This window comes from Daktulosphaira vitifoliae, unplaced genomic scaffold (assembly GCF_025091365.1).
Source record: "Daktulosphaira vitifoliae isolate Bord-2020 unplaced genomic scaffold, ASM2509136v1 Scaffold_3, whole genome shotgun sequence".
Lineage (NCBI taxonomy): Eukaryota > Metazoa > Arthropoda > Insecta > Hemiptera > Phylloxeridae > Daktulosphaira > Daktulosphaira vitifoliae.
This window is the reverse complement of record NW_026099574.1, coordinates 25,977,753-25,989,327: the sequence shown is the minus strand read 5'-3', so window position 1 is coordinate 25,989,327 and position 11,575 is coordinate 25,977,753. Positions and strand designations below refer to the sequence as shown.

The following is an 11,575-nucleotide window of genomic DNA, read 5'->3' as shown; positions in this document are numbered from 1 at the left end:
CTTTAATCCCAACTACTTGGGGTCGGCCACCCTTATCCTAAACTTCACTTGACACGATCTCCTCCTTCATCTACGCTCACATCAGCTGTCCTCATATCGCATTCAATAACATCCCTCAATCTCTTTTTTGGTCTTCCTCTACCCTTCTTTCCTTCAACATTCATTTCTCTAACTATTCTTACAGCTTCCGATTCTTCTCTCCTCGTAACATGACCAAACTGTTGTCGTAACACAATAAGTAGGAAGTGTAATGTAATGTGTACGAATATAAAGATGAGGATGTGGTGTCTGCCGTCTAGGTATTCACGTGCGTGTTGTCGTACAGCAGTCACCGAACTCGGCTGACACTCCGGGTTAGCTGTGGTTTTCGAAGGACATAAATGAAGTTTTAAAAATGTATTTATTAAAACTTAATAAAATTTATAAACGTATTTAAAGTAACATTTAATGGTTTTTTCAATTTATTTTGACAATAATATTAACAATTGGTGTCTGATGTACACTTAAGATATTAAATTAACGAATTATTAAATATTTGTATAGGGTTCCCTTAAATAGCTTATTGTGTTGTTCAATGAGCACAATGAATACAGTGTTGTACCAACGAATTGGGTCACAAAAAATGTACAAAAATTAACTCAAGTAAATTATTGATACTGGCTTCCAGGGACTGTTAACAGTGACGTTATATAAAAAGCAGATGAGCGGAGGTTAACCTCGAAAATGTATAGAGTTAAAATTTATGATGGAAATAAAACTTTTGGTAAGAATTAATACATATTTATATAATGTCTAGCGATTATTTTTAGCTCATCTATATCCCTACTATTTTTTTAAATATAACTAATATATAACTATTTTACAGATCATTTTAATAAAGCATACAACAAGTTATTATTGAAGATTCATCTAATGAAACAGGTTATGAAAAAAATATGACTTTAAGACATAAACAAAAAGGAAAGCCTATCTCACAAAATATATTGTTTAATGTAACTGATGAAAGTGACAATGACAATGGTAATTTTTAAAATTAACATAACTTTAACAATACTGTCAAACCAAAAATATAACGTGTATTGTATTTTTTAAGTACATATTTTATATATAATTTTATAATATTGCTATAAACCATATAATAATTAGTATAATATAACAATATAATTTTTAATTCAATTAATTAATTTGTTTATATAACAGATATGATATAATGGCTCAGTCATCATTTGCCACATAGATATAGTCAAACCTTTGTTTATATAATCAAATAATAATACTCTAATAGTTTCAAGTTTAAAAACAGATAATAGAATGTCTTATTTACCATACAAATCAACATCTTCAGCTACAGTTACATCAGCTGAATCTGTAGCACCTTGTAGTTGGTTTTCATTAACTGAAAATGACAACCATCAACAACTCTTTGAGTTAATGCTTTCAGAATCCAAAAGTATTTGTTCTTCAACGGAATTCTCATTACAGGTATATTAAATGGAAAAAATTAATTATTGTAAGGTAAAAACTTTAAGTTTTATGTGTCAATCTAAAGAAAGAATAAGTTTAAAATTTTGATTATACTTTTATATTCATATTTTAATTAATAGTCATAAAATACAATGAACGCTTTAAATCAGTCAGTTCTCCAACAAAAAAACTACGGTAATATCTATTTAACATTACAGATTATATACAAATATTAGGGTATATATTAGGGTGGTCCTTAGCTTAACCGAGTTTTTGTTATTTTGTGATAAAATAAGTCGTTTTATGAAAAAAATACTTATAAAAAAACCCAGCACAGGGGGGTCACGGCACAGTGGTGACGTGGCATAGATGGATCAAGTATAATGATATCTGACAGTGATTAAAATCACTATAAAAAAAAAACGCTTCGATGCAAATCTTTTGATAGTGTTTAATTTTAAAAAATTGATGGACTATTCCAAAATCTACATGATCTGCTAGTTCATTATTAATATCCTAATTAAGATAAAGTATGTAGAATGAAAAAGGGATTATTAAAAAATATTATTTCTCATAAAAAAATTATGTTGATCCATACACTTTTCAATATATCATAGCATTATAAAGTTAAAAATGTAAAAAATAAAATCGAAAATTTTCACACAAAAATAGCATTCGGTAGCCATTTTCACCGTGAAGATAAAATAAAGTCCGAAATTTTTTTTTTGTATAATAAAGAAAATTACATTACCTTTAATTTAAGATATATATAAAAGTGTCAGACCTTCCGGAACATTTCAAAAATCAAGTTGAAAAAATTAATTTTTTGTGAAAAAGTTCGGTGAGAGCTGAGAAAAAGTGGTAACAGATACAAAAAAAAAAAAAAAAACAAACCTTAGAAAAACCAATCNGGGTAAAAAAAAAAAAAAAAAAAAAAAACACATCTTAGTAAAACCAATAACTTCTCAGCTTCGCATCGAAGCTAAAAGAATCTCTCATCATCATCATCAACACATCTACACTTTTTGACCTAACATCATTATCTTTTTCAAATTTTGCTGTCTGTTGCCGTCCAGTTCAAGGATGGAGTAGAATTTTGTCATTTTAGCTTGGCCATCATGATGGCACTATATAATGATCACACGATTTGGACATCTCAACAATAATATGGTATATCTTCCTTTGGATTTTTTTTGTTTTTCTTTGCACAATGTGCTCATGTAAAATTATTTATGTTAACTTTTATTTTGGTTAACTAACCACACGGTATGTTTTTTTTTCTCTTCTTGTATTAGTTACTGACTATATAAATTTTAATTATGGTCAAGTCTTTCCCGTTTCTTTGATTATTCTTTCGTGACCTGACAGGTTCTTGGGTGTGGTCAGGGTGGACATGGTGAACATCTCAATGGGTCCCCTACATTTATGTAGGGGATACCCATTGACGTTGGTGACATGTCCATTTTACCCTGACCCATGCGTTGGATCTGTCATACCCACGTTACCCTACTATTTTCTTTGTGTTTTCTCTTGTTGGTACATTATTAAATTAATTATTTGATCCAGTTAATATTTGATATGTCAAGTCGTTCTGAAATGAACTCTAAAATACTGATTATGTGAACATTATGTTTAAACCACATGGGCCATGTGTAATTATACAACTCACAAAATACAAAGGCCATACTGAAGCCAGGCTGTCTTTAAACAGTTAACTTTATATAATTACAATCAATCACTATTCACCTTTTACCTTTACCACGTTTTACCTTTAAGGGTATAGAATTCTGCATGTACATAAAAGATCATTTATTGGGCTATAATATATATATATATATATGTTAGGTGGATCAAAAAAAGTCGATCTTCGAAATTTAAACGAGAACCATTTTAACTTTATTATATGCGTTAAAATTTTGTGAAAATTTGCGATTTTTAAAAAAAATGTTACTTAATAATTATTACAATAAATCTTAATAAGACACTCTGTAATACAATAATATATTTAATTTATAAGAAAATATTACATTGCTCCATTAAATTGTTTTTCAATTCTCAAAAATATAAAAAAAAAATTTTTTTCTATACAAATACACTGAACAATAGGTTTTTATGTTTTTTATGCATAGGGAGGCATTATTTATAGCTGGTCGGTATCTTTAATCCTTCTTTTAGAAAATATTTTGGCGAGCTCACTGTCTTCCTCTTGAGGCTTTTTTATTTCTAAACGTTTAACCTTCAAATTAAAAAAAAAACATAAAATAAGTAATTTATAGATNAAACATAAAAAAAGTAATTTATAGAGTTAATAAATATTTATGAAAATAAATACTTTTTTTAATGTCACACCGTTTTTTAATTCTCTTATTAAATCTGCATTGTGCATATTTCCTGGCTACATGAAATAAAAAATATTTATTGAGAAATGTGATACAATTTATATTAAGATATCGTTGAGATCAACAGGATTATATCATTAAACTTGATTACTAATCAGATAATGTATTTTATTTACAACCCTTTTAACGTATTAAAACTAATACAAAGAGAGTTTTTTTAAATCTAATGCTTCGTATGGATTAAAAACTTAAGCAAAGATATGTTTAGAGTACTTAATAATTAATTAGTAGACAAATTTATTTACCTTTAATATTTTTTTAATTTTGGTCTCGGTATCCTTTTCTAGTCTTACATCATCACCATTACCTTTATGTTTAAAAATTAATGGAGGCATTGGTGCTATGAATGGAAAAGGTGGTGGTGGTGGCGGCGGCGGTGGTGGTGGTGGAATATGGCCTGTAACAATTATTTTCTTAAATAATATCTACATTAGATTAAACATCAGACATTATAATTGATAAATACGATTGAGGTATTAATTTTAAAAAAATATCAGTAATAGTTAGAAATCAATAAACATTTTATCTTTAATTTAGTTACAATATATTATCAATTATTTATTAAAATATTGTATATTCTAATGAATAAACTATATATTTTATTAAACTTGCACAAAAATTTTATCTAAAAAACAATTTTGTATAAGAAAGGGGCAAATTATGTTTAGATCAACATCGCAAGCTACTGAAATATTCGAATTTTTACCGACTTCCATTATATAGTCAACTATATTAATTAGTCAAGAAAATAATCATAATTGAATTAATTAAAATTATGCTAATTCTTATCTTCTTAATAATTAACTTATTTTCTTGATAATTAAATTCTTAATAATTCTTAATAATATTGTTAACCCAATATTGGCAAAATCAGGTCAGTTGTTCTATTTAATCCAGTATTAGAAAAAAATATGAGATAAACTAACATCGGACCACAGGAGAAGATGTAATTACAAGAGTCTTCCTTGGTTTATGTATACGATTTGGTCCCCATTAATAAGTCACACTATTTGGCCGTTTAGAGGAGTCAGCAAAAAAGGTTGGCTAAAAATAAATGAAGGCAAAACCCAATAAATGGAGGTGGAGAGAAGACATAGTACGAGAATATATCCTTCTTCAACAGTGGGTATCCATGAGTTCATCGAGTCAAACACAATTTATATACTTAGGTTCGGTATTGACCGAAAAAAATGAAAGTGAAAAAGAAGTAGCAACAAGAATCCTGTCGGGGAACGAATGTCTTGGTTGGTTGTTTAACGAGATGGTCCTAGTGGCCGTAAAAACCCAAGAAGAAGAAGAATGAATAGTAAGTATATAATTAGTCGCATGCAAATAATCCCTTTTTAATATTTTATTCTAGTTATAAAAAAGTAATTATCTATACATTTTAAAATGTAAATAAAAGCAACTTCAGTAATGTATCAATGTTTTTAAAACTAAAACATTACAAATAAAGTTATTTTTACAATTGTAGTTATTATTTACTTTTTGTTTCATTCTTTATTACATAACTATTAAAAGATTCCTTCAGCTCCATTAATTCCGATTTTATAAATTGAAAATCATCTATAAAATGACACATTAATATAAATTATCATAATTAATGATAACATCAAATAATTTTTACCTTCAAGTTTCATTATTCTTTGCGAGTTTAAATCAAATATTTTATAACCTTCTAAAACGTACAAATTATTATATATATAAATATTGTATATTCATTACAAAATTTTATTTTAATAGAATCAAAACTAAAATACTTTAAATAAATTACTTTTTCCTTTAGATTTTTTTTTGCCTTTTTTTTCATCATAATGAGAAGCATTATTTATTTTAACCATTTCTAATGTTAAACTATGTACTAATTCTAAACATAAAATTAAATATTGATATTAAAATATTACACATTGCCCAACTAAGAAAGACGTCAAATAATGTTTTACCTTCGAGTTTCGTTAATCGCTGAGATGTTGCATCTCCTTTTAAAAAAAGAATAATGGTTAAAAAAAAAACTTTATATGAAATATTAAAATACTTACCAAGAATTGGTATGTTAACACTGTTGGTTAATATTAATCGATTGTGAGGTTTTAATAAATTTTACACAATTTTAATATTCATAACTGTCACTGGATTATTCGCGCTCTTTAAAGGTAATATAAAAAATGCGAAAAGTATAAAGCAAATAAAGAATTTTTGAAAGCAAATTTTTTATATTGGCAAAAAATATGATATACTAATTTATGTCCGAAATAAATTCAGTTTATAAATGTTTTTACAAAAAACGACAATTATTTGAATACTAAAAATTAAAAGTAAACTTGTAAATATTCTACATTGACTAGAATATTTACTATTATTAATCTGGAGAATTGAAAACTTTGAAATACTCGTAAGTAAAATTTAGAGTTCCTCCTAATTCAGAAAATAATCAAGAATCAACTGTATTTTGTTGTCAATAATATTGTTCTATACAAAAACATTAAAGCAGAGCTCATAGTTCATACAATTATATATTTTAAAAGTAAGCAATCCTTTTATTTGCGGTATAGTACATACTGTTATTTAGTAAATTTTGTCAATATATAAATGTTAGAACTATCAAACTCAGCTTTAAAAAAATACAAACCATTTTCCATAATATTTTTAATCTCAACTTGTTTTGCCGGACAGATGATTTGTGCAGGTAATGTTGTGTTACCTAATTTTTTATCCTAGAAAATTTGCTAGGTATAATTCACACTTTACTTTAAAAATAGTTAAAATAATTTTATTATTAAACCGTAGATTCAATAGCTAATTGTTTTTTTTCATTGAGTTTAAGATCTGTAAAATGTTCTGATTTTTGCGTTTCCTTCAAGGTCTGTATTCTTATTTTATCCTTTGTATTTTTTTTTCTTGTTATAAAATGCCATAAAGTAATAAAACATCCACTCTTTTTGTCTTTTGATTGCATATTTAATAAAAAATAACAATTATAATAATACTGAGTTAATATAGTAGAAAATATTGTTTTTGTTATGATAATCAAAATAATTAACAGTAATGAATGTTTACTATGTAAAAATTACAATAACCCTAGTAATAAATAGTTTATTTTTACAATAGATTGAAATCTTGAGTAATATCCCTAATATGTAAGGACGTACATCCTAATAATGTAGTCGATCCTGGTTTGAGGGTAGTGACACGTGGGGCGAATATTATTTAACAACAACAGGTTATTAAAAAACAAACAAACCGAAATGACGAACACAATTAATAATAATTTTCGCATAATTTGACGACAGTTTTACTGTCATGTTCCACGGGCATCAACAAGTTAGCAGTGTTGATGGTAATTGTGCGGATCGGTTCGTGCGGCACTTCCGGAGCCGGTGGTGTACATCTTGGAAGTTGTTATTTTTTAAGATATTATTTTATCCAAGTTAGATGAAATTGATATATATTTTTTTGACTCTTTAAATAATATATTATTTTACCCACCCTATTATCTAATATTAAAATTTTATCTAAATACTAAGGCAATTATTACTCGATTTTTAAAATTTTTGAAATTAAAATTTATAAATATTTAAGTAATTTTTTTTCATTTTCTATTCTTTTTTTTTTTTTGTTCTTCAATTTTTTTTAATGAACTTTTTTTCAACGTTGTTCTCGTTCGGAGTTTAGTTAGGGTAGGCGTGAGATTATCATTTGTTCTCACTACCTTCTAAAAAAAAAATCCCTCTGGTATAATATACTAATAATTCTTTTAGTCCAAATTTCTGAATATAATTAATAGTTTTATATAAACTTACTTTGATGTTCTTGCAGATGATACAGTCAATCTAGTAAATGGATAACAATGTCTAAGATGGCTTGTTATTTTGTTGATTCTTCTGCTGCTACCATTTGAAGAAAATTTTTTCAAATTGTTTCAAATTGTTTTTTTTTTTTTTGTTTTCTTCGATTTTTTGATGGTGAACAATATTTTTTACGCTGTTCTCGTTTTGTTTTCAATCTTCGTCTTTCTAATATTTGTTCAGCAGACAGACCGTATTCCGACTTCTTAAACTATTACAATCTGACAATTTCAATCTATCACTACCTTTGATGACTTGGGTTGTAATATTTTACTTGTTCGTTTAGTAACTTTGTTACTACTTTAAGCTGCCTTCAAGTTGATGTGAAAAATTTGGCAGTTTTAGTGTGTTTAACATTATACACTTTGTTTTTATTCAATGGCTTGAGTTTACTACTAGAGTCTAATCGAAAATAATAAGTAGTTTAGGGTTTAGTTGGAGAAATAATACCATTACGGCTAATCTCAAGAGGCCGAATTATTTGGAAATTTTGTTTTATTCCCTTGGTTGATGTTGATATTATACTTCCTATTTGTTTTTTAGATCTTTTTATTAAATCCCATAATGTATTTCGTAGTTTTTCGGGATCCAATATTATAGGCACATAAATATTATCATCATAAATTAAAATTTTTTCATCACCTATCGAGCTGTATTCATATAGTTAATATTGAGAATGAGTAAAGAAATCAGGAAAATTTTCTTTATGTTCATCAATAGCTGGTTTTTGACTCTTTCTATCTCTTTAAAATATTGTTTTAACCTCCTTATCTGACTCAATAATGTTCATAAAAAACAGTGGAACCTCTGAGTTTGTAGAATAGCTTTGTGAAGGCTAGCGGAATATTAAAATTGACAATTAAAAGTGACAACACGTACCACTGCTTTTAGCCGGTCATGACTTTGATTTGTTTGAACCTGTAGGCCTGGGGATACCTGCTGGCTAACAGCTAATAGGCCCCCCCTAACCTAGGCATATCAGGTGAAAGAGCTGCTAACTTGTTACAGGGTAATGAGCCGAAAGGTAAAGTGACCATTGGGATCCTCTATGGCACTTGGCGCACTATGGAGTATACAGCCTTATTACAGTATTGAGCTCTGCTATGATGGACCTTTATTACTCGACTACTCGTGGGAACTATATGGATAAAAACATTCAAACACCACAAAATAATGAAATTAGGACGAACCTGTCCAACAAGAACGTGAACTGCTGACTCTTCACAGAAGAATCGCCGAACTACAAATCAACATGTGGGTAACCAGGAGCAACTAACCTTTTTTTTTTTTTTTTAATCGACCGAAATTATTGTGGGCCGCCCTGGAACTGCCGTGAGGAATTAATTCAGGAGGAGCAACTAACTCGCCGAATACTAAAATCCTGCTAATTGTGCAATATATAACTCGTCGTCAATATATATATATACAGAGTGTTCAGTAAGTCATTTGTCAATAACAAACAATTTACATTAAATATTTTGATATAGATGGTACGTTATCGATTAGTTTTACTATCTAAACTTCTATTTGTGGGAATTAAAATAATATATCCATAATGATCAAAAAAATAAAATATCTACCACCCATTCAAATATTATACAAATATTCAATAAGTATGGAAAATTATTTCTATTTTTCCAATTATTCGTAACAATTTACATGATTATNTTTTTTTTTTTAATCGACCGGCATTATTGTGGGCCGCCCTGGAACTGCCGTGAGGCATTACTTCAGGAGGAGCAACTAACACGCCGAATACTATAATCCTGCTAATTGTGCAATATATAACTCGTTGTCAATATATATATATATATATAAACATTAATTAATTTGTATAAAACTTTTGTATCTACGTTGGGGCACTACCGACGTACGACATTATTAAAACTCCAAAAGCAGTTTACCAGAAAATTATTCCCACTTGTAAATTAAATAATAATAATGGAAAAATAATATTATGACAACAAAATTACTTATGTGTTTTCACAATTATACTTCATTATAATCTACTTATTATTATTCAAAACAACAGGTAGACGAAAGAAAATTTAATAATCATATATACAATCTTTAAATGACGTGTTTTTAATAAAAACTACCTAACTAACATAAATTGACATGCAAAAAGCAAAATCATATCTTACTAAAAACTATGCACGTGGAAATAAAAAAAGCAAAAAGGCTCATAAATCAGTAAAAAATAAACAGATTTCAACAAAATTTTTAAAAGTGTTTTTTAAATATCTCTAAGCAGATTTGATCAAATTTTCTAGTTTTAAATCGAAAAACGCTAACGACAATTAGCATTATTGACAAACATTTTTAAACATTCACGGTATGCTAAACATTTTTTCTCTTTTTTTCTTATTCTTCGCGAATAATTTTTCGAGAATAACGTCGTCAAGTTATTTTTCCAACATTGTCTAATTTTTCAATGTTTTATTATATAATAAGATTAATTTTATAAATTTACATGATTATTTATATGACTTATATTGTCTATTACTATTAATGACTTTATATTGACTATTTAATAATCCTATTAACGTTCTACATCTCATTTGAGTAACAATGCGAATATTTTTTGAATGCATTAATTGTTTATTAATATAATTTGGACCGAAATATAACAAAATATGACCAGGCATATTTATATAATATATATAAATTTCATATATTTTACTTTTGTTTTTACTTTGATGGTCAATTTCACATTGTAAAAAACTCGATGAGAGAATTTTTTTTTTTTTATTATAGTTCACATTAAAAGCTTAAATATGATATAGATTTAAAAAACGAAATATTTTATTAATTGAAACCAAATTATTAACAATCATTTCTTTTTATTTACATAACGAAAAGTATACATTTACAAGTATAAGGAAAATTATCCAAAAGCAAAATATAATAAAACACGTATGTTCATGATAATAATTTTAGATAAAAACAAAAATAATAATTATAGAAAAAAAAAAAAATCAAAAAAAAAAGATTAAACAGAATAAAACAAATATATAATTAGAAAAATATAAATATATATTAAACACTGAAAGTTAAAATAGAGCATCTGAAAATCAAGTAATGTCTCTTCTATCATTCATTTCTACCACATTTTTTCCGCTCACCATGTTACCAAAGCTTATACAGAAATAATTACAGAATTTTACTCTTATTTATAAATTACTATTATTAAAAATGTATAAAAAAAAATACCCTCTTTAACAGCATTATTCTTTTTTTGTTCTATTTTCTCAATACTTGTGAAAGGTGTAGGTTCTGGCTCATCAAATACTTCATCTAATACACTTTTTATACTAATTCTTTTAAAAACTTGTGTTTTTCCGCTTCTATTGAATATTCTACTAGGTGCAACTGTTACAAGATCTCCAGCTAAATCAGTTTCTGTAGATTTGCCAATTTTAATTGACTTATTATTATCATCGGTTAATAATACTGTTGAACCACAACAAGTACAACTTTTACAATGTTTTCGGCAAGGAGAATCATCACCCTCTAGGTCTAAAAACAATAAAGAAATTTTTTAAAACAAAAAACTATTTATTAACTTAAATATTAAAATAATTTTAGTAAACTAACTAATAGGATATGTTCTTTTCTGTCTTGACNTAACCAATAGGATGTGTTCTTTTCTGTCTTGATGACTGAAGAAATTTACTTGAACTATAAGAACTCAAAATTTCATTATTGCGAGTTTTAGGTTTTTTATATGAATGATGACTATTAACATCAGTATCACTCTGTCTCTTATTTCTAAAATGAAAACAGAATACATATTAATATTTAATCACGCATAATTATTAATTAGGAACTCAAAAATTGCTCATTATTGCCAAAATCTGCTTCCAA

At 27.1% G+C, this 11,575-nt stretch overlaps 1 protein-coding gene and 2 long non-coding RNA genes across 3 annotated transcripts; 1 reads left to right on the top strand and 2 right to left on the bottom strand.

Annotated features, from left to right (window-relative positions):
- The first annotated feature begins 603 nt into the window (after positions 1–603).
- On the top strand, positions 604–1,476 carry LOC126901240 (uncharacterized). Its single transcript, XR_007703000.1, has 3 exons — positions 604–763; positions 866–1,020; positions 1,201–1,476. It is a non-coding gene; the product is annotated as an uncharacterized LOC126901240 (long non-coding RNA).
- A 2,120-nt stretch (positions 1,477–3,596) lies between these two features.
- LOC126901238 (mitochondrial fission regulator 1-like) lies at positions 3,597–5,835 on the bottom strand. The gene is made up of 6 exons (XM_050677598.1): positions 5,638–5,835; positions 5,491–5,541; positions 5,349–5,429; positions 4,109–4,260; positions 3,797–3,859; positions 3,597–3,700 (listed from the first exon to the last, which is right to left on the bottom strand). Exons 1-6 carry the CDS (start codon positions 5,702–5,704, stop codon positions 3,605–3,607), a joined length of 510 nt encoding a protein of 169 aa, XP_050533555.1. The 5' UTR covers positions 5,705–5,835; the 3' UTR covers positions 3,597–3,604.
- Positions 5,836–10,263: 4,428 nt separating this feature from the next.
- Positions 10,264–11,334, bottom strand: LOC126901239 (uncharacterized). The gene is made up of 3 exons (XR_007702999.1): positions 11,306–11,334; positions 10,922–11,227; positions 10,264–10,846 (listed from the first exon to the last, which is right to left on the bottom strand). It is a non-coding gene; the product is annotated as an uncharacterized LOC126901239 (long non-coding RNA).
- Positions 11,335–11,575: the final 241 nt, after the last annotated feature.